The sequence below is a fragment of the Martes martes genome, assembly GCF_963455335.1.
Source record: "Martes martes genome assembly, chromosome: 9".
Lineage (NCBI taxonomy): Eukaryota > Metazoa > Chordata > Mammalia > Carnivora > Mustelidae > Martes > Martes martes.
In genome coordinates, this window is record NC_137896.1 from 113,924,087 (window position 1) to 113,947,902 (window position 23,816).

At 40.2% G+C, this 23,816-nt stretch overlaps 1 protein-coding gene across 2 annotated transcripts in view; it reads left to right on the forward strand.

Moving 5' to 3' along the window:
- Positions 1 to 7,236: 7,236 nt before the first annotated feature.
- Positions 7,237 to 23,816, forward strand: part of MEMO1 (mediator of cell motility 1) — a 116,689-nt gene continuing 100,109 nt past the window's right edge. The window contains exons 1-2 of one of the 2 annotated variants that reach the window (XM_080812877.1): positions 7,237 to 7,325; positions 8,014 to 8,091. In XM_080812877.1, coding sequence (XP_080669003.1) covers positions 8,031 to 8,091 — 61 coding nt within the window. In that variant the 5' untranslated portion in view covers positions 7,237 to 7,325; positions 8,014 to 8,030. Of the gene's footprint in view, positions 7,326 to 7,668; positions 8,092 to 23,816 lie in introns of those variants that run through there. The other variant, XM_080812876.1, reaches the window with a different exon arrangement.

Consider the following 23,816-nt stretch of genomic DNA (forward strand, 5'->3'; position numbering starts at 1 on the left):
TTTGAAAGTAGTTTTTGTTTTATATGAGAAATATTTTATATGGTTCAGTTATTTTCATGAATTGCTTCTTTCTTGGGTCTTAGAATGCTGCAGAGTTTTACAACATGAATATACACCAGAGTCCAGTTCAACCTAAAGAAAAAGCTCAGCCAGTTTTTCTCAGCGTTATCCTTGGACCTCTTGGAGGGTGGGATCTAGGCATCTTCAGTTTTTAACATCACAGTTGACTCTAATGCACAGTGAAGTTGGAGTATTGCTATGAGCATTGTGGAGGTTGTGCAATATCCTTCATTGCTATAAAACTTTGTGGTAGTAATATAATAATAGCTGTCTTTTATTATAATTCTATGTATCAGGCATAAGTACTATTTTACTTAAAGTATCTTTAATATAGCAACTCTACAAAGTAGATATTGTTATTCCCATTTTGCAGATGAGGAAACATTTGGAGAGATTAAGTGACTTGCTCAAGACCACACTGCTGGTAAGTGCTTGAATGGCATTCAAACCCAGTTCTGCCAGTGTGTTGCTGATAGAGAGCCATGTGAGAAGTACTTGTGTGAGTTCACGTCATTGCTGCTTTTGGCAATAAAAAACACCAGCCAGTCCTTTTTTGGGGGTCTGCTTACTTTGTCCTGTATGAAAAAACTAAGATAATTCATTAGCTCTGGAAAAAGAAAACTGAAGAAAGCCAGGCAGGAAGAATATTAAGGGAAGTAGTTCTCAGCAGGGAATGACTTTGCCTTCTCACTCTAGAGCACATTTGGCTGTGTCTAGAAACATTTTGGTTGTCACTGCTGAAGTAAGGTGGAGTTCTACTGGCATCTAGTGGGTAATGTCCAGGAATGCTGCTAAATATTTCACAATACAAGGCCAGCCTGCACGCCCCTCCCATCCACAAGAATTATCCAGTTCAAAATATCAATTCATGCTAAGGTTGAGATACCCTGCCTTGGGGGCTCCTGGCTGGCTCAGTTGGTAGCAGGCAACTCTTGATCTCAGGATCATGAGTTCAAGCCCCACACTGGGCATAGAGTTTACTTAAAAGAAAAAAAGAAACCCTGCTTTGGAAGCACATTAAAGATGTGTGTCCAAGCTAAACATGTGAAAACAAAGTTGAAATACGAACTATGCTAATGAGGTATGTCTTAAGTTTAATACCGGAAGAGCTTACTTCAGTAGGAGTGACACTTGTGGCGAGGTGACATGGTTTTGATTTAAACTTGCAGATGTGTATAATTTGCATAGGAAAAACCTGCGAAGATTGGGATCTCTTGCTTATGTAGTAGTTTCTGCAAATATTAATTCTATCTGATACATTTTGGTTATTTGGCTAACTTCCTACATTAATCTGCCTAAGTCTTTTTTTGTGGTATTTTAACATTTGATTAAGTACTAATTCGGTAATATTTCATTAAAGCATTAATAGTTTTATCATCTTACAGCAGTTCTTCATCCGTGATTTACATCAGAGCCACTTGGGAACTTTTCATACACATTTCATATATAAATAGCCCTGGAGAACCTGATTAAATTGTGATAGAACCTGGCTTCTGAATTTGGCAAAAACTCTTCAAGGCATTCTGATAGAACCTCTGGTGAAGACCATTTAGAAGTAATGCAGTACTCTGCCTAGTACTACATTACTTCTAGTGTTATATTATCTTTGAGTTGGGGCTTAAATTACTCAATATTGAAATTGATACTTTTTAAAGTAACAGCTGAGAATAGACGTATCTTTTGCTGGCAGTGCACATGCTACTTAACCAAGCCCTTATCATGTGCCAGGCACCATGCTAAATACATGAATTGTAAATCCACAAAACCCTGTGAGGTAGGTTTAATTTTAATACCTCATTTTCAGATGAGAAAAATGAGATTTAGTTAACTTGCTCAAGGTTATAGGGGAAGTAAGTTTGGGGCAGGGATTCAAACCCAGCTTAATGCTACTTTCCCTTAATGTTATATTACCCTCTGCTCTAATGCTCTCAGGTGTGCTTAGAATTTTTCTTTGGGGGGAAATCAGTATCCTCTTGTATGTGTATAGTAGAAGCCCTTTTATCTAGTTGGTAAATGAAAAAGTGAGTCATGGTAGTAAATCATAAATGACACTGAACAGTTTCTTTTTTAAACTTAAACATAATAATCTATATTAACTTGTTAATATTTCTCTTCCAATCTTTTCTCTGTGATTGGGTTCTCTGATTGGAATTCTGTATCATTTTTCTTCCTCAAACCACCCCTGTAGTGTATGGTCTGCACATTTAGTATCAGGGTTTTTGAGAGTAGACTATGCTTTTAGACATTTGAGCAGTAATTTATAGAATCTTATGCCTTTTTTCATGATTTTTTTCTCTGGCCTTCAGTCCTCTTACCTGCTTCTGATTTGACAGTTTTTACTTAATCTTTGCAAAGCATTCCACCTAATTTTTGTACACCTTTTTCATTATGTGTTTTTATTTCATTGGTTTATGTAATATTTAATTAAATTATGTAATGGTAGTACCTAGTGCAACTGGCCTAAGTTAGCTGGAGAACACTATTGACCTGTGTTAGTTATGCACACAAACCTGGGGAGGAGCCTGCAATCATGTGAGAATTTCCTAAAAAGTGTAGTCTGTAAGCTTCAAGAGTTCAACCTTATTTTACCATGGGAATGGAGAACATCACTTACTCCTGTGAGCTGATGAAATAGGAACCAGTTAAGCAAATTTCTCTATACTTTGATGATGTATTTTACATGTAGCTGGCAATTGTATTATAGAAACCATTTCTACCCTTCGAATGCTTAATGGATAGGTTATTGTTTAGTAAACAAATACAGAAATAGAGTAGAAAGTCCTATATGTTATAGAGTGAATTCTTTTTTTTTTTTTTTAATTTATTTATTTGACAGAGATGACGAGTAGGCAGAGAGGCAGGCAGAGAGCGAGGGAAGCAGGCTCCTTGCTGAGCAGAGAGCCCAATGCCCATGGAGCAAAGGGCTCCATGCGGGGCTCAATCCCAGGACCCTGAGATCAGGACCTGAGCACCTGAGCGGAAGGCAGAGGCTTAACCCACTGAACACTCAGGCGCCCCTATAGAGTGAATTCTTGAATTACATTGGTAGGTAGGTTAGTGGGAGGACCAGTAGAGCAAGTCAGGCATAGATTCATAGAGGAAATGGAGAACTTGAATTGAAAAAAAGAAAAATGGTGTGGATAGAATGAAGCATTGTTTACTTAATTCTGATGATCCTATGGGAAGAATATTGAACCTTTGCTTAAATTTCATTTAGGAAAAGGTATAGTGGGATTTTAAGATTGATAACTTCCTGTTAGAAACATGATAGAATGGCTGTAGGGATAGTATAAAATATTATAGCCAGATATTTTTCTGGACTGGATTCCAAAAAGGCATTAACAAATTGGGAGGCCTGATACATATATCACACTGTAGAAATAAGGGACCAAGTTGAAAGCTGCAAATGGCTATCACTGAGAATCTATTTATTTAAAAATCTCTACATTTAAATTAGGCTTCTGGGATATGAAATGAGTGTTTTGCATTATGTGGATCTCCATTAATTTAGGGGAGGTAAGTGAATAGTTTCAACATATTTCTTTCAAGAGTCTGTCCTTGAATAAGGTAGGTAAAAAAGATGGACAGAAGTAATAATGATGGGGTATATTGAGAGCATTCTAGGTCTTTTAACCTTTCACTTTTCTTGGCATTTTGGTCTTTGCTGAGTTTGACCAGTTAAAAAAAAAGTAGGAAAGTAATATAATAGTGGAAAATAGGTCACCGGATATAAAGGGGCCAGGCAGTAATGAATATGTATTAAAAAACAAAAAACAAAAAACAATTCTTATCAGCCTTAAAAATAAAACCCATTTCATTTCTGGGAATTTGAAATAATATTAACAATAAATATGAAAAAAATTTTACAAAATTTATTAAAAAAATTGGGAGTGAACAAATTTTTATCTTAATAAGAATCACTAAATATGTACTTAGCTCAGTGTCAGGTACATAGTTAAATTTTAATAAATATTAGTTAATAAGCTTAGCTTCTGATGGAAGGGCAAACAACGCTAGATTGGAGTACTATTTTTTTTTTTTTTTAAGATTTTATTTGAGAGAGAGAAAGAGAGCACAAGCAGGAGAGGCAGAGGCAGAGGGAGAGGGAGAAGCAGACTCCCCACTGAGCGGGGAGCCTGACAAGGCTCGATCCCAGGACCCTGAGATTATGACCTGAGACGAAGGCAGACGCTTAACCATCTGAGCCACCCAGGCGCCCCTAGGTTGGTTTTGTTTTTTTTTTTTTAATTGAAGTATAGTTGACACACAATGTTACATTAGTTTTAGGTTTATAGCATAGTGATTCAATAACTCTGTAAGTTATGCTGTGCTCACAAGTGTAGCTACCATCTGTTACCATACAATGCGATTACAATACCATTGAGTGTATTCCATATACTGTGCCTCTCATTCCTGTGACTTATTCATTCCATAACTGGAAGATGCACCTCCCACCCCCACCCTACTCCCCTCTGGCAACATCCAGTTTGTTCTGTGTCTGTGTTGATGGGTCTGTTTCTGCTTTTTTGTTTATTCATTCGTTTTGTTTCTTTAAGTTCTACACATAAGAGAAATCATAATAGTGTTTGTCTTTCTTAGAGTACCAGTTTTAATTGAAATCAAAATAGCATCTTTATGCTAAACTTGTCTCTCAGCCTTGATTTTTTTCAAAACTCTGTGGTTTTATTCTAGAATATCTTTTCGGCATGGGGCTTTTAGTATTTAGTGGACTCCTCAAGCTGTCCACCATGGATAAGTAAATTATAAAAATGTTCAATTTACTATTGCCATTTAGATTCCAAAAATCAAGCCTAAAGATGTATTTTGTGTGTGTGTGTGTGGTTAGGTACTATATGTGGCACAAAATTCCAGAGATACACAAAATTTTAAATCTTTTATCCATCCTTGCACCTCAGCCACCTAAACAAGTACTGTCACCAATTTATTGTGTTTCCTCCTAGAAGTATTCTGTGTATATGCAAGTGTATGGGAATATATTTTTAAAGTATTTATTTTTACATGAATGGTAGCATACTTTATACATTGCTCTGCAATTTGCCTTTTCCTTTTTTTTTTTTTTTTTTTTAGCTCTCTATACCAGTATACAGCACCACCTTTTTCTTTCTAATGGGTGGATGGGTGGATATGTAACAAGTCTCATATTGATGGATATTGTGGTTGTGCTAGTTGTTTTCTAATACAGACTGATGCAGCAAATATAGGACATGCTTTTTTAGAACATATGTTGGGTTCTAGGACTAGTGGTGCCTTATTAAAAAGTCTGCTTTATATAAGGACTCTCTTATTGAGGAATTCCATCTTACATTTTGCTATGACTGTTTATGGAGTGTCAAACCCAAATCCCTGGTGGATATAATGGAAATTGTTAATATGGGAATTGTACATATTGCCAAACAGTTTGACTAGTAAGAATAATCCTTTGGGGGAAAGAAGCCTCCAACAGAGCGTTTTCATAGGGAGGAGGCTTAAATTTAAATTAGGTTACTAGTTTGGAATGAGTCCTAGGATTGTTGCTAGGAGCAGAGGATAATGATAAGAAACAAAGATCAGCTTATAAATTGTTTTCAGAATATTTTCACTTTAAGTAAAGTGAATTAAAATGATTTAAGTAAAATGATTCTTACAGCAAGCCTGTGAGTTAGATATTGCTGTTTGCATTTGACAGATGAGAAGACTGAAGCTTGAAAAGGTTACATTACTAAATGCCCATGATCACAGCTGGTGAGGAACAGAGTCATGACTCAAATCTGATTTTCTAGTTTGACCAGCCTGAAATATGAAGTTTTCTTAGTTCATTGTATTCCGTGTCCCTTCTCCTCCTTATTTCGGGTCATAGAAACAGAATCAGGAATCATTAACTTCAAGAGCTATCACTGCTTATCAATGCCATGTCAACCATATCGACCATTTTCCTTTTTTTGAAATTTATGATGAAAGTTTACTAGTTTACCATGCCATCATTTACCACTGATTTTTGGTGCTCGGGGAAGAGTATGGTGGAATTAGAGCTGCAACCCGCCTTTTTGTTATCTTTAAATCGGCTATTTGGCACATCCTTTTTGTCTTTTTCTGCTATTTTGGCAGGTTAGTGGCGAAGTGAGAGGGTTAAAAATTCAAAAAGAAATACATATTGGTGGAGATTTAATCTAATAACTGTAGAAAAGGTGTGAAAGTCAGAAATGTCCCGGTAATTGATGAGGCTTTTAGGCCTGGGATTTCACACAAGATCCTTGGGGCTTAAAGTTGAAAAAGTGGGAGGAGGGGTGGGAGCAGGACAGTAAATTAAAAATAAATATATTATGGCGCTAGGGAAACTTGAATATTAGGCAGCCAGGTATTTGCTTTGAACTCTACCAACGATCTGTTTAGTATGAAATTCAGATATAAAAATTTTATGGTTTTAACCCAAATCTTTCATCAAAGACATGCAAATTTCGTTTATTTTCTTCCCAGATTTGGAATGATCTACTTCATAACACTTCCTCCGAGGTCCAAGATACCCCACTTTCCTGTGATTCTTCTGTAATTTTAAAGGAATTCTTTATTCCTGACACTTATGTGAAATACTGGGATTTATAAGAGAAGGAAGGGTTGGAAATAATGTTTGTTGTATGCATACTGTGTCAGGCTCTACATTTATTAACTCTTGTAATCCTAGGGACAGCTCTTGAATATATTATCCCTTCTTCATAGATGAGAATAACAGGCTAGCTATATCACACTTGAATCTAATTAGGGAGTTAAGACATGCACCTACATCCGTATAAAATGAAACAAGATAAATGTTTACAGTGTCAAAGCCAAGATTAGGTGGTAAGGGTGGCCCCGTGAAGCAAAAACTAGCATTTGCGGAGACCACAGGCACACTACCATGTGCCTGCTTCTACAAATGAACTTCCCAGCGTGGCCACAGGCTTGTATCCCTAGGATTGAGACCTTGGGGGTGTGAATCCACTGAAGATTCGTGTGTATGAGGAGGTGAGGGGAGGAAGAGACGGACTGTCCTCTTGGAAAGCCGCATCGGCGAGCCCTCTGTGCTCTTCATTTAAGGAAGTTGGCTGGGGGAGGGGGCTTGCCCTGCGGCTGCGTCCTGCCTCCCCCCCCCCCCCCGCCCCGCGCAGCTCCCCCCTCAGCCGCTGCTGCCGCTAAACCCCGGAGAGCGGAGCGCGCACGTTGAGATTCCTCGGCGGGCCTGGCCGCGGCTGCTGGGCATGCTCAGTGGGCAGGACCCGTTAGAGTGGCGAGTAAGGAAGCGTTGATCTTCTCTGGGTCTGCCTTCCCCGGTTCAGGCCCCGGCCCTGGGCTTTTGTGTGCGCGGAGCTGCAGCCGCCGCTACCTCCTAGCGGGGCCGCCCGACCCCAGATGCCGTCTGGCCTGTCCGGTTTCCGCCGTTAACCTCGCCGCGCGGCTGGAGGAGGAGCGGGGCGGGGCGGGGCCCGCGGGCCGGCGGCCGGGCGGGCAGGAGGGCCCTGCCGGGGGTGGGGGTGGGTGCGGGGAGTCCCGCGGGGGGTGGGGGGAGGGGGCGGGCGCGGAGTCACGGGGGTGGGGTCACCGGCGGTGGCTCGGGGAGGCCAGCTGGGAGGGGAGGGGGCCGTGGGGGCGGCTCGGCGGAACCAGCCGCGGCTGGGGAGCAGCGGCGAGTCCGGGGGCCGGGGCCGGGGCTTTCCGGGCCTCGGTGAAGCCGCCGCGGGCCCCATCTTCCGGCGGTCGCCGGAGTTTGTGGTGATTGTTGCTGCCGCCGCCACCGCCCCGGCTGCCATCTCCTCCTCCTGGGCCGCCGCCTCCTCCTCCTCTTCCTCCTCCTCCTGGGCCGGGCTGATCCCCTCCCCGCTGCCGCCTCCTCCTGGGCTGGGCCCGTGGTGTCTCGTCCCCTCGCGGAGCCGCTCCTGCCGCCGCCGCCGCCGCCTCCTCATTCATCCTCGTGCACCATAGGCGGCACAGGCACCAAGATGTCCAACCGAGTGGTCTGCCGGGAAGCCAGTCACGCCGGGAGCTGGTACACAGCCTCAGGTAGGGCCCCAGGCCGGCCGGCCCGTCAGCCCGCCGCCGCCGCCTGGCCCGGCGCCCGGCCGCCCGAGGTCGGCGGCCCGGCCCCGCGCGGCGGCGGCGGGAGGACCGCGTGGGGAGGGAGCGGCCCGGAGGCCGGCCTCGCCGCCTCCCCCACCCGGGTGGCATCCCGCCGGGCAACCCGGGGCCGGACGCCCTCTCGCTCACCCGGAGTTGGGCGAGAGGGAGAGTCGCCGCCTTGGCAGCCTGCGCCCTCCCTCGGGACCGGGCTCGAGGCAAGAATGTGCTCCCGGAGCTCCCGGACCCGAGCCCACTTGTCGCCTCCTGGGGCTCCGGGGAAGCGGGCGGCCGAGCGCTGCCACCCCCGGGAGGACGGTTCGCCCGGCGCCCGAGCCCGGCTTCCCCCACCCGGAGCCGAGGGAGGGACGCGCGTTCCTGTGCTCGCGGTTGCTCCCCGCCGGCGGTGCGAGAGGCGCCCGCGACCCGGGCGGTTCTCCGGGTCTGGCCGTGTGCGCCGCCGGCTCTGCTCACCCGTCTCCTGCGAGGAAGTCTTCTCCCCCTTCCGCCGGCGGTTCGGAGGCGGGCAGCGTTCCCCTCACCTTTCAGGTGCTCGGCTGTCTGGAAAGGAGTGCCGGGTAGTACTTTTTCACGTTGCCAGACGAGGGACGAGGTCTCCGCCTGCGAGGTCTGGTAGAGGAGGGCCTTTTCTGGGCTGTGCAGCTCCTGTGTGCTGGGGGTAGGGTAGAAGTATTGCCAAGCAGTGGCTTGGGGTGGCCTCCCAGCTCTTTTGTCAGTGTTTTCATTGTTACTGTCATTCGCGGAAAGGGGCAGCTGGAGATGGCATCAGCACTTTGCTCAGCAGCCTCGCCAGTCTCTAGTCGCTCACCACCGAGCAGGTGCTGGAACTACCTAGCGAATTAGATTAGGGTCTGCGCGAATTTAGCCTTCTGTCGACACTGCAAACATTTTAGACGTCTTTATGTAAGAAAGCCTAGGGACTTTCCCTTTAATGAACGTCTTGTTAGGACGACTGTTTCCTGGGATTACTTTCAGGAGTCACATTTCTGGTAAGTTAACAAAGAAAGTTCCACTGTGATTCCTAATAGTGTTCAGTCATTTGCTATTGGCTTGTCAATAACTAGACCTAACTTTAATGTGGATCGCATCATGTTTTCTTTTGCACATAGTTGGGTTGGGTGGTGACATGGCTTGTGAGACAACAAAGATTTGGAAGAAAATTCATTTCTCTGAAGTTGCTAAACGGACTCACATATACATGCACTTTACTGACTCACTGAAGATTTGCTGTGTTAAGAAGACACAAAAGAATCCTAATGATTGGATTTGCAAGCCTAACTGGTAGCTGTATTTTTGTACTGAGCAAGTGACATTTGGCTTCCCTTCATGGTCCTAAAGTACTTCATAAACGTTTAATCAATTCCCACAGTCTGAGAATGTCGGTTAAGCTTTTCTTGTTCTACATATGGGGATGTGCCCAAGACTCGGTACTAGCCAGTGGCAGAACAGAAATTGAGAAATAGAAGAGTCCCTGGCTCCTGGGCTTGTCCTCCATTAAGTGCATTATTAATATTCAATTTATCAGTGCATAATTGCATTTCTGGGTTACAAGTCAGTAAGCTGCTTTCTTCAATGTGTTTTCAAGTCTCAGTTTTCACTTTCATGGCCATCTTTTGATTTATTTCTTTTGGTTTTGTTTTTATATCTTTCTATAAGTGTTTTATACTTTTTTATGTAGTTTGCCTTGAAATTTGGGCAAATGATTCTGGAGGAATTTTTATAGATTCTTGAATATTCTTTGGGTAGTAAAATAAAGCATGGCTCACACTTTGGACTTGAAAAGACTTCTTCAGTAATCTCAGTTATAAGAAGAATCCTTTAATCCAGCTCAAAACATTCTCTGATTATAGCTATTTATCAGTAATGAATGAAAATGAACTACTTTCTTTCTCTTTCTTTTTTTTAAGGTGTTATATTAGTTTTAGCTGTAAAATACAGTGATTCAACAATTCCTAAAATGGACTATTTTCTTAAAAATTTGAAATGTAATCTTCTTTCCCTAAATTCTCAATGAAATCAATAATGCCATTTTGATAATGTGAGTTGTCCTAGAGAAACTTACTGTTAAAAAATTCAAAGCATGTGTGGCATGTGTGTCTGTCTATGTGTGATTTTAAACGTAAGTAATAATAAAGGGTGAATTTAAAGCAATGTAGTTGTTAAAGCTTATTTTATATTTTGAAAATAAATGAAGTAAAAATAGTTAAGTAAACTTTGACTTGGTCTAGTAACTTATTTAACAGTATCGCAGTGTGCCTACGTTGGTAACATTGACCAATGGAAAACTTTTACTTGTGTTATTATTGTTTACCTAGTGAACTAGTTCTAAAAACTCGAGTAATAGGAGAGACAGATGTGATTGTGGATTGTCATTCTATCCTTCCTACAGCATTCAGATCATGTCCATAGAATTAAAGTATTCAGTTACTGTTATAAGTAAGGGTGAAATCACATTTGCTTCAGTTACATAGCTGGCTCAGAGGAGAAAAAATGTGTGTGTGTGTGTGTGAGTATATGTTATGTATATATACACATATATGCTTTCATTTTTATTTATCTCTTGTTATATGCTAGCCCTTTGATAGAAGTACAAATTATTCCTTCTTTTCAAAGAATTTACAGTTTATTTGAAGTAAGCCATAAGATAGCAAATAAACTTTGGATCCATTGAGGTAGTGCTTTTAGGAGTTCTGAGGATTATGGAATCACTTCAAGGTAGGATTTGAATTGTGGTTTGAAGGAATGGTGTTTAGTTCAGTTAGAGAGGAGAAAAGAACATTGGGGAAAACCACAAAATACAGAGGCAAATAATGTAAGGAGGTCAATTTAATAAGAATGTAAGATTCATTCTGGAGTATATAGTTCTTGAGGCTGGAGTAGTAGGTTGGTGCTAGAGTATGGATGCCTGTGAGTGCTGTGCAGCATAGTGATTTCACTTACTCAGTAGGCAGTCAGGACCAAGGGAGAAGTTTCTGAGTAGGGAACTAATATGGAAGTAGCATTTTAGGAAAATTAATCTCCTGGGAAGGTTAATCCTCACTTCTTTACCCATGTATAGCAGGGATCAGCAAACTATGCCCGCAGCCCAGATCCAGCCTACAGCTTTTATCTTGGTCAAGTCTACTAGCTAAGAATGGTTTGTAATTTTCAAAGGGTTTAAAAACAAACATAAACCAAGAAGTGTAGTAGAAACTGCCTGTGGCCCATAAAGCCTAAAATATTTATTATTTGGCCCTTTAGAGAAAAATATGCCGACTTCTAGTGTAGATTAGTGGTTTTCAAAGTGCGATCTCTAGACCAGCAGCATAATGTGTCTGAATTCTGTATTTCCTCTATATTTTGTATAGCTTTTATTTTATTTCAGGCTCTTACTATCTTCTGTCAAGACAGTTATAACTGCCTTTTAACCAGCCTTCTTTCTGCCAGCCTTATCCTCCTTCAGTTCATCCTCTACATCACTACCTGAATAATCTGTCTGACCACATAATTCCTTTGCATAAATCTTATTGACCCATCTTGCCTGTTGGAAAGGTCTGAGTTTCTTCATGACTTGGCATCCTCCTATCTCTTGGGCCACTCCTTCTCACCCCATCCCAGTCCTTGTTTTTACCACCCTTTAAGCAACATGTAGCAGCTGCAGTTGTTTCTTTAAATACACTGTGCATTTACACTAGCTCTTTGCTCTGTTGGAATGCACTTTGCCTGGATAATTCCCACTCCTTTAAAGACTCAGGTGTTCATACCCCCACGAAGGCTTTCCTAATGCCTGACCTCTCCCAGGCTGTTTTTGTTGTTCCTTTGTACTTCCATAATGTCCTGTGTGTATCTCTGTACATTTATTTGGTTATCTGTATGTGTGGTTGTCGTCATCGTCGTCTTCTTTCTTTTTTTAAGAAGATTTATTTATTTTAGAGAAAGAGGGAGAGAGTGTGCATATGAGTGAGGGGAGGGACAGAGGGACAGAACCTCAAGCAGACTTCCTGCTCATGACCCATGAGATCATGACCTGAACCAAAACCAAGAGTTGGATGCTTGACCGACTGAGCCACCCAGGTGCCCTTGTGTGTGTGGTCTTCTATAAGGTTAGGAACTCCTCGAAGCTACAAACATTGTCTTGCTCATTTTTTGTATCTTAAGTACTCAGCACAGTAGGTGCATAGTAGGTATTCAGTAAGTATTTGAATGAATGAATGAATCAATGTTAAAGTGCTTGGCATAAAGTAACTATGGACAAAGATATTGATTGTTTCAGTCCCGAAGAGCAGTGGGGGTGATAAAGGACTACTGCTAGTTAAGTCTCTGAGTATGGTATCGGTGAAGAATATTGCTGGTGGGAAAGGATTAGAAATCTTGATTCACCAGTTGAGTCCCCATTTTATCTAAGATTTTCAGAGAATTGTGACATACATATAGAAAAATGTACAACTAGATGAATTTTCACAAAATAAGCACATTTATTTCATCAGCACCCAGCTCAAGAAACATATCAGTACTGGAATCCCCAACCCTTACTGTGTTCCTGCTAACAGTAGAAAAGTTTTGTCTGTTTTTGAAATCTACATAAAATAGAATCATAAAGTATATCTTATTTGAGCTTCTTCTGTACAATATTACATTTAGGAGATTAACACTTGTTGTGGTTTGTTTCTTCTCATTGCTGTATTCTGTTATGTGAATATACCATAGCTTATCCATTCTACTGTTGGTGGATGTTTGGTTGTTTTGCCGCAATGAATTTATTTATGTATGTATGCAGGCTCCATACCTAGTGTGGGCGTGGAGCCCAATGCAGGGCTTGAACTCACGACCCTGAGATCCAGACCTGAGCTGAGATCAAGAGTTGGATGCTTAACTGGCTGAGCCACCCAGATGCCCCTGCGATGAACATTTTTGTACTTTTTTTTCCTGATGAACATGTATATGCATTTTCATTGGTTATGTACCTTAGAGTAGAATTATTAAGTCATGGTTATGGTATGTTCATTTTTAGTACATTCTGCTAAAGTTCTGCAAAGTGTTTTTACAAATTTACACTCCCACTACCAATGTATGAGAGTTCTAGTTGTTCTGTATCTTTGTCAGCACTTACTATTGTCAGACTTTTTATTTTTAGTTATTCTGGATTGGTGTGTAATGGTATTGCATATAGTTTTAATTTTATTTTCCTGATGACTAATGAGGTTGAGTGCCTTTTTATATTTGGGACCCGATGTCATTGGCCATTTGGATTTCTGCTTTTGTGAAGTATCTGTTAAGCCTTTTGCCCTTTTTCTGTTAGGCTGTTTACTTTTTTCATATTGATTTGTAGTTCTTAACATATTCTGGTTACAGTCTTGTTGGTTATGTGCATTGCAAGTATATTCAACTCTAACTAGCTCTTCCAGGATGTTGGTGTTTTGGTGAATCAAAGTGCTTAATTTTAAAGTCTTGTTTATCAATTAATTGGTTAGTGCTTTTTTGTTTCCATTTATGAAATCTCTGCTTGTATCAATGTCATGAAGTTACTTTTCTGTGTTTTCTTTTAAAAGCTTTATCCTTTGACCTTTCATATTTAGATCAAGAATTCATTCAGTTGATAGCTGTATGTGTATGGAGTAGGTACAGTACATAAATTTTTTTGTTGAACTAAATGTAGATACAGAAAAAGTATACAAATCAAGTGTACAGTGTGATAAATGTACACAAGTTCAACATACTCTAACCTGCCCTTTAGATCGAGAAATAGAACATTTTCAGCATCCCAAAAGGATACATTCCATTTTAATGTTCTTGAAATTGGTATATCTACATTAGCTATTTGTATCCAAGTATGTGTTTAATGTTGGGGCTCTCCCCCACTGCATTTCCCCGTGAAAATGGTTGTTATATTGGTGGTACCTCTTATAATTACTGTTGTCCTAGAAAGTGAAATGCTTTCAAAGAACATTCTTGAAATGTTTGTATGATCTATATCTTAATTGCAGTTTTACTTTTTGAGTTGTTTTCATTCATTTTGCCATATTTCTGAACATTTGATAAAATATATCATGGTTCTGTAGTTGGAAAACCACAATTGTTTTATTTTTTTCATATGTGCCTTGAGTTTCGAGTGTCAAAATACATATTGGTGTGTAAAAAATTAAAGAACTGACTAATAAAAATGATGTTCTTTGAAGAAAAGAGATTATATATTTAGATTAAAAATTAACTTTTTTGGATTACTAAATATGGTGTTTTGTATGCTGATATTTCTTTGCATTTCATACTGCTGTTTTACTTGGAGAAAGGCAAGACAAAGAACAAACTTAATAGGCAAACTGTTGAGATTATTGCTTGATTACCTCTGGCTCTTTCTCACTTTCCTTCTTTTTTCTCATATAATTTCCAAATAAAAATCATCTTCTTTCCTAACTCCATGGTGTAGTTTGTATTTATCTGTTTTTGGGGTTTTGTCCTTTTGAAAGACAAAGATGAATAACAAAAGTGTCTTTCATTAAGCTTATTCCATAGGTGCATTACATATGTTTGTATATAAACTGTAATCCTCAAAAGGATCTTACAAGGTTGGTATTATCTCCATTTATGGATGTGGAAACAATGACTCAGAGAGGTTGAGTAACTTGTTTAAGGTATAGTAAGTGGAAGAGGGACTCCAGGGAGCAGTCTGACTCCAGAGAGGTATGGTGAGATATGCTCTCCCAAACATTGACTTTTTCTGTTCCATTTCAGGTTTTTCTCAAACTTTTGACGTTTACCTATACTTGTATATGATTTATGGTTTAGAAAGCATTTTCTCATATATTTTTGATTTTCACAATAATCCTGTGATTAGGTATAGGATAGGTAAGGCAGGTAGGGCTTTAATCTACTTGTTATCCTTGCTATCTTTGATGAGGAACTAAGACTTGGAGGAGGCTAAAACTTCCTGAGTCATACTACTGATAAATGGTGAGCTAGGATTTGAACAAAGGACTTCTGGCTGAAGTCTGCCATTTTTTCTATTTGTAGTGGTGCTGGAGTAGGAGAGAAGTTGAATTGTTTGGAATCAGTAAGCATCTCTATAATTGTTAAGTAAATATCTTAGTTTATAGAATAATAAAAGTGTGACTAGAAACACTTAGGAATATTGAATATTATTCATGGAATATAAATACTGACACAGGATTTTTTTTTTTTTTTTTTTTAATTAGGCTAGTCCCAGAATTTGATTCGGGCCTAGCAAAACTTTTTTTTTCTTAAGATTTTATTTATTTATTAAAGAGAGAGAGGGCGCAGAGCATGAGTGGAGGGGGTGTGGGGCAGGGGGAGAAGCAGACCCTGAGTGGGGAGCCTGATGTGGGGCTTAATTATGAGATCATGACCTGAGCTGAAGGCAGATGCTTAACCGACTGAGCTACCCAGGTGCCCTGGGTCTAGCAAAACTTGACATTTCTGGAGAGGCTATACTTAACATTCAGTGATTCAATATTGAATAACCGAGTTCTTTGTGAAAGGTACTGCTCTAGGGACTAGTTTTGTAACAGGAGATGAAACATAAAAATCCCTAGAGTGTGTGTTCTATTTGGAGGAGACAGACAATAGATAAGGTAAATAAGTAAAATATATAGTATATTAGATACAGGAAAGTATATAATATTTGCTTTATAATAAAGCAAATAAAGCAGAGCTTGCTGGTATGTAAAGAGTTTTAAGGATGGCAGAGAAGTTTGCAATTTTTTAAATAACATTGAAAGGGAAGACTTCACTTGAATTACATTTGAGTGAAGACTTGAGATAGATGAGAGAGTGAGTCTTGCATTCTAGACGATTTTAGGGGCTGGAATAATTTTAGGCTGAGGGTCCTGCAAGTTTAAAGGTCGTGAGCCTAAAGCAGGCTTGGAGTGTTTGAGGAACAGTGAGGAGTCCTTGGCAACTGGCATGAAGTGACCTGGGACAGAGCAGTGTGATAAGAGGTTCAAAGTAAGTGGCTAGAGCAGAGGCACGGAAGTGTTGTGATCAGGTAAGTCTTGAAGACCACTGTAAGGGCTTTTGTTGAGCAGCTTTTGGAAGGTTTTGAGCAGGTGATGACATGATCTAATTTAGATTTACTAGAACCACTTGACTGCTATTTTGGTCCTTGGGGAGTGGTGAAGGCTGTGGCAAGGGCAGAACTGGAGAGACCGGTTGAGGGGAAAGCTCTAGTCCAACTGGACTGAGAAATAGCAGGGGAGGTGGGTAAGAAGTGGTTGGTTACTGGATAGATTTTGAAGGTAGAGCTGAAAGGATTTGCTGCCATACTTGAAAGTGTGCTGTGAGAGAAAGACAAGAGTCATGGGTATTTCTTAAGGTTTATCCCTTAGCAATTGCAGGAGTGGAGTAGCTACCATCTGAGGTAGGGAGGACTTAGAAAAAAATGGGGGGAGGCAGGTTAGGATGTCAATTTTGGTTTGTTAAATTTTAAGATGTTTACTATACAATCACCTGGCTACATGAGCCTGGAGTTTAGGGGAGAGGCCTAGACTGGAGATGTAAAATTGGGAATTATCATTATATAGATGGGTGGTTTTAAAGCCAAGTGTCTGGGTGAAATCACCACAAGAATGAGAATAGCTAGAAAAAAGGTTCATGACCTAAGCCTTAAAACATTTCCAGCCTGAACAGTTTGGGGAGATGAGGGAGATCACTTAAGGAAGGCAGATTAAGCATCTCAGTAGGTGGAGAGTGAAATATCCTGGGAGCCAGGTAAAGAAAATACTTAAAGACATCTCAGCACAGTTTTCTTTACAGAAAAAACTGGGCGTTTTTTCTTTGACATACACATTTAAGTCTGGTCTAAGCTGCTGTATGTAGTCTTTGACATCGTTTATGGTTTCCAGAGCTTCCTAACTGGTTGCCTAGTTTCCATTCTGTTCTTTACACAGCAGAGAGAGGGAGATCTTTTATTTTTTTTCATTTTTAATTAATTTTTAAAATTAATGTATGATGTATTATTTATTTCAGGGTATAGGTCAGTGATTCATCAGTCTTAAACAACACCCAGTGCTCACTACAACATGTGCACTCCCCAGTGTCCATCAGTCAGTCACCCCATCCCCCCTCACCCCCACCCCCCAACAACCTTCAGTTTGTTTCCTAAGAGTCTCTTACGGTTTGTCTCCCTCTCTGGTTTCATCTTGTTTCACTTTTTGAGAGGGATATCCTTTAAATATATGAATGAGATAATATTCTTTTCTCAAAGCCCTCCCCTCATACTTAAAATCACATTCACAATTTTTACTCACGTTTAGAAGGTCTTACATGCTCTGACCTCTGCTGCGTAACTTTCTGATTTCATCTCCTAGTCTCCTAGCACTTATCCTTTATGCTGTTCCGGCTGTTCTGGCCCCTTAACTGTTTCCCAGATATGTCAGGCTTATTCCTGCTTTAGGACTTTTGCAGGTACTTCATAAGATTGGCTAGTTCTAGCTGAGTAACCAAGGAAAGGATCTTTTTATCGATTCCCTTATTTTGATAGTTACAACTAGGAGGAGAAATAGAAGAGGTGAAAATGGGTGGGATAGCTTTTCCCAAAGTGTTCTGAGAAACAGTAGTCCCTGGAGATGCCTTTGCAGAAAGGCTTTATGGTCAAGTAAGTTTAGGAAATGTTGCATCTGTTTTTCCTCCCTTGGGCCCAGACAACTAACAATAGACCTGTTTTATGGCTCATTACATGGTCTATCTTGGTGAATGTTCTGTGTTCATTTGAAAATAATGTATGTTTTCTGTAGTTGTGGGGTGGAATGCTTCCTAAATGTTAATTAGGTTAAGTTGGGTTATTGTATTTAAATCTTTTATGTTCCTGTTGATTTTCCTTATTTTACTATTTATGTTAATTCCCGAGAGCAGTGTTGAAATTTCCAGCTATAATTCTGGATTTGTGTATTGTTGCTTTTAGTTTTGTTGATTTGTTGTTTCCTGTAGTTTGAATCTCTGTTATTTGATTTACATGTTTGGGATTGTTTCTTGAATTGACTGTTATTATGTATGTTCCTCTTTGTATCTGGTAGTAATTCTTATTCTGAAGTATTCCTTGTTTTATATTCTAAAGCCAGGCCAGCTTTCTTATGGTTAATGTTTGCATGGTACATGCTTTTCTCTCTGGGTCAGGGGTCACCGAGACTACCTTCAAGTTTGATGATTCCTTAGAAGGACTCAAAGAACTCAGAAAAGCTGTTATATTTACAAGTATGGTTTTTTCCAGAGAAAGGGTGCAGATTAAAATTGAGGAAAGGAAAAGGTGCATACTGTGGAGTAGAGGAGAAAACAAGTGTAAGGGTCTAGTTGTCCTCTCAGTGGAGTTGCTCTGACAGTGTTTAATTCTCTCATCAGTGATGCATGACAACAAAATGAAGTCCTGCCAGCCGGGGAAGCTCATCTGGGCTTTGGTATCCAGGGTTTTTATGTGGCGGTGGTGGTGGGGGCAGTGGGGGGGGTACTGTTGGTGAACAGTTGCGGGGGGCAGTCTCGTAGGCATGAAGCACCCGTAGTGACTTACCTCAACTAATCAGTCTTCAGCCCTCCTGTCTTTTGCAGAGCTCATAGTAATACAATGTGGCCCAGGGTACCAGGAAAACAAAAACAGGCATTTACCATAAATCACATTATTAGTGTGAACAATCTAGCAAGGCCTTAGGTATACAAAGAAATTTTTTATTTATTGTGGTAAAATAAACATAGCACAAAATTGTCTATCTTATTAATTTTTAAGTGTACACTTATGTGGCATTAAGAGCATTCATACAGTTTGCAACTATCACCAACATCCATCTCTAGCATGTTTTCCCCAACTGAAAGTCTGTACCCAGTAAACCCTAACTTCCCATTGACTCCTCTCCTCATCTCTTGGCAACCACCATTCTCCTTTATCTATGAATTTGCATATCCTAGGTGCCTCAGTTAAGTGGATTTACACAGTATTTGTCCTTTTGTCTGGCTTACTTCACTTAGCATGTTTTCAAGGTTAATTCATAGCATAGCATGTATCAGAATGTTATTTCTTCTTTTTTTTTTTTTAAGATTTTATGTATTTATTTCACAGACAGAGATCACAAGTAGGCAGAGAGGCAGGCAGGGGTGGGGTGGGGTGGGGGGAAGCAGGCTCCCTGCCGAGCAGAGAGCCCGATGCGGGGTTCGATGCGGGGTTCGATCCCAGGACCCTGGGATCATGACCTGAGCTGAAGGCAGAGGCTTTAACCCACTGAGCCACCCAGCCGCCCCAGAATGTTATTTCTTTTTAAGGTTGAATAATATCCATTGTATGTATATACCATATTTTGTTCATTCATTCACTTATTTTTTTTTAAGATTTTATTTGTTTATTTGACAGAGAGAGATCAGAAGTAGGCAGAGAGGAAGGCAGAGAGAGAGAGAGAGAGAGAGAGGGAAGCAAGCTCCCCATTGAGCAGAGAGCCCAATCCCAGGACCCTGGGATCATGACCCGAACCGAAGGCAGAGGCTTAAGCCACTGAGCCACCCAGGCGCCCCTCATTCACTTATTGATAGATAGTTGGGTTGTTTGTACCTTTTGGCTTTAGGAATAGTATTGCTATGAGTGTTGGTGTACAAGTATCTGCTTGAGTCCCTGCTTTCAGTTGTTTTGGGTATCTATCTAGGAGTGAAATTGCTGGGTCATATGGTAATTCCATGTTTAACTCTTTGGGGAATTAGCAAACTGATATTAACAGCAGCTGCACTATTCTACATTCCTACCAACAATGCTCAAGGATTCTACTTCCTTCACATCCTTGTGGACACTTGTTTTTTCCTTGTAATAATAGCCATCCTAATGAGTGTGAAGTTCTATCATTATGGTTTTAATTTGCATTTCTCTAATGACTAATAATTTTTTTTTGAAGATTTTGTTACTTATTTGAGAGAAGAGAGAGTGCACATGAGCAGGAGGGGAGAAGGGGAGATAGAGAGAGAATCTCAAGCAGATTCCTCCTGAGGGAGGAGACCATTGAGGGGCTGAGATCATGACCTGAGTAAAAATCAAGAGTTGGATGCTCTACTGACTGAGCCACCCAGGTGCCTGACAGTATTTCTTTTAGCACTTTATAAATAGTCCATTGAATTTTGGCTTGCACAGCTTTTGAGAATTCTGTGAGATTTTTAAAAAATATTTGTTTCTTTCAACAGAGTAGATTTTTGCTTTTCTTGTGGTTGTGTTAAGATTTTTTTTTAACTTATTACCATTTTCTTGCTATTTTATCATCGTGTATATGCCTTTGAGTAATCTCTGAGTTTATCCTTTTTGGAATTTGCCAAGTTCCTTGAATCCATGGGTTATAGTTTGCAGCAAATTTAGAAAAATTGTCATTTTAGTCATTATTACCTCAAATATTTTTTCTTTTTACCCCCTTTGTTTTTTAGACTCCAGTTAAAAGTATGTTAAATAGCTTGATACTGTCCTCTAGTTAATGGGGAATTATTTTTTTTTCCTTTTTTTCTCTCTGTGCTTCCTTTTATTTATTTATTTATTTTTATTTTTTATTATTTTTTTATTTTTAGATTTTATTTATTTATTTGACGGAGAGAGAGATCACAAGCAGGCAGAGAGGCAAGCAGAGCGAGAGAGGGAAGCAGGCTCCCCACTGAGCAGAGAGCCCGATGTGGGGCTCGATCCCAGGACCCTGAGATCATGACCCGAGCCAAAGGCAGAGGCTTAACCCACTGAGCCACCCAGGTGCCCCTGTGCTTCCTTTTAGATAATTTTTTTTTTTTTTAAGGATTTTGTTTATTTAGGGCGCCTGGGTGACTCAGTTGGTGGGGTGACTGCCTTCAGCTCAGGTCATGATCCCAGGGTCCTAGGATCGAACCCCACATGGGGCTCCCAGCTCCATGGGGAGTCTGCTTCTCCCTCTGACCTTCTCCCTCTCATGCTTTTTCTCACTCTCTCTCTCACATGGTTAAATAAAACCTTTAAAAAAAAAAGATTTTATTTATTTATTTGACAGAGAGCAAGGGAGGGAACACAATCAGGGAAGGTGGGAGAGGGAGAAGCAGGCTTCCCTGCTGAGCAAGGAGCCTGATGTGGGGGGCTCGATCCCAGGACCCTGGGATAATGACCTGAGCCTAAGGCACATGCTTAATGACTGAGCCACTCAGGTGCCTCGGATAATTTTTATTTTACTTTGTTTTCATGTTCACTGATTTTTTTGGTCATGTGCAATATCTGAATTTGCATTTAATTCCATCAGTGACATTCTAAAATAACTAGAAGTTATTTTATATAAAAAAGTTAATAAAATAACTTCTAGTTTCACCTGAATATTTTCTTGTTATTTAGCTGTTTTGGCTTTTTCAGATGGTAAATTTATTTATAGGTTTAAAAAACATTTCTGTATTGTGTCCTAGAAATCAGATTGACCAGTGCTTATTTTTCTGGGATAAGTTTTTAGTTGCGAGCAATACTGTTTTGCTTCAGAGCTAATAAAAAGAGTCAGCTTCCCCCTGCTCCCTCCCTGAGATTAGGGCAACCTAGAAATTGAAAATACATGTGAATTGTAGCTTAATATTGGTTTAGGATTCTTTTCTTTTCTTTTTTTTTTTAAAGATTTTTTTTTTTTATTTTTTTATTTTTAAAGATTTTATTTATTTATTTGACAGAGATCACAAGTAGGCAGAGAGGCAGGCAGAGAGAGAGAGGAGGAAGCAGGCTCCCCGCTGAGCAGAGAGCCCGATGTGGGGCTCGATCCCAGGACCCTGGGACCATGACCTGAGCCGAAGGCAGTGGCTTAACCCACTGAGCCACCCAGGCACCCCAAGATTTTTTTTTTTTTAAATTTATTTGACAGAGAGATCACCAGTAGGCAGAGAGGCAGGCAGAGAGAGGGGGAAACAGGCTCCCTGCTGAGCAGAGAGCCTGATGCGGGGCTCGATCCCAGGACCCTGAGATCATGACCTGAGCCGAAGGCAGTGGCTTAACCCACTGAGCCACCCAGGTGCCCCTAGGATTATTTTCTTTTAAATGGGATTATAAATTTAAAAATATTGTGAATACATTCAGACATTTTTAAAAATTAAGGGATTAATTAAGAGGCTCATTCCTTTGCCACGCCGTATGTTTCATATTCCCCTTCTCTTAAATAGGTATGTGTTTTTATCAATTTCTTGAGCATCCATTGTTTTGTTAAGCATATACAAGCACATATGAATATAGTCATTTCCTATACCTTTTCAGCAAATAGTAGTATAGTATATTGTATAATTGTTTTGTACTTTTTGTACTTAACAAATTTAATAATTGAAGATATTTTTGTGTTGTAACATAGTCATTCTACCTATCACACCCTCCTTTTCGGTTATTGCTTATTCTCATTCTCCAAAGGAAGATTGTTATGGTGTATTCAGTAAGGTGACCCAAGTTGAATAGCTAAATAATGTATTATTAGATCTCCAACAGTTATTTTCAGACTTTTCAGTCCGAGAGTCCCTTTACACTCCTCAAAATGACTGATTACCTCAAACAGCTTTTAAAAAAAAAACCCGAATTATATGTATCAATATTTGCCAAATTAGAAACTAAAACTGAGCTTTTAAAATATTTACTTAAAATACTTTAAAAATAAAAACCCATTACATGTTAATATTAATAGCATTTTTAATGAAAGTAAATTTATTTTCCAAAACAAGGAAAATATGAAAGATTGGCATGTTACATTTTTGCAAATATCTTTAATGTCTAGCTTAATAGAAAACAGCTGGAGTCTCATATCTGTTACTGCATTCATTTTGTTGTGATATATTTTTAACCTGAACCATATCAAGAAAATCTGGCCACATACAGATATGAATTGGAAAAAGGCAGAGTATTTTAGTGGACTTTCCAGATAATTGTGGATATCCTTTTATGATGTTACACTAAAACTAAAGTTGTAGTTTCTTTTTTTTTTTTTTTTTTTAAGATTCCATTCATTCATTTGACAGATAGAGATCGCAAGTAGGCAGAGAGGCAGGCAGAGAGAGAGGAGGAAGCAGGCTCCCCGCTAAGCAGAGAGCCCGATGTGGGGCTCGATCCCAGAACCCCGGGATCATGACCCGAGCCGAAGGCAGAGGCTTTAACCCACTGAGCCACCCAGGCGCCCTAAAGTTGTAGTTTCTAAAAATTGTTTTATTGAAATACAGTTGACATGGGATGAATTATACATATTTAATATACCTGTGAGATTGTCAGCATCAGAGTGGTGTGCTTCTAAAGGCAGTTTTAGAAAGATTAATTCCAATCTGGAATTTGAAATCCTAGCAATGAAGTTTTTTCTTTTTTCTTTTTTTTCTTTTTTTTTAAAGATTTTGTTTATTTGAGAGAGAGAGTGAGAGAGGAGAGACTGAACAAGTGGAAGGGGCAGAGGGAGAAGGAGAGAGAATCTCAAGCAGACTCTGCATTGAGTGTGGAGCCCAACACGGGACTCAAGTCTCACAACCTGGAGACCACAACCTGAGCCAAAATGAGGAGTCAGACACTTAATTGACTGTGCCATCCAGGTGCCCCAGTAATGAAGTTTTTCTACTGTTTTCATTAAGATCTGTCTATCTTCCACTTAAAGTGGATCTATATCTCTGCAGAATTTTTATAACACATGCATTAGTTATTTGGAAAATATTTGTTCCTTGGTTTATGCCGATCTTGCAAGTGTTACACATGTTATCATTCA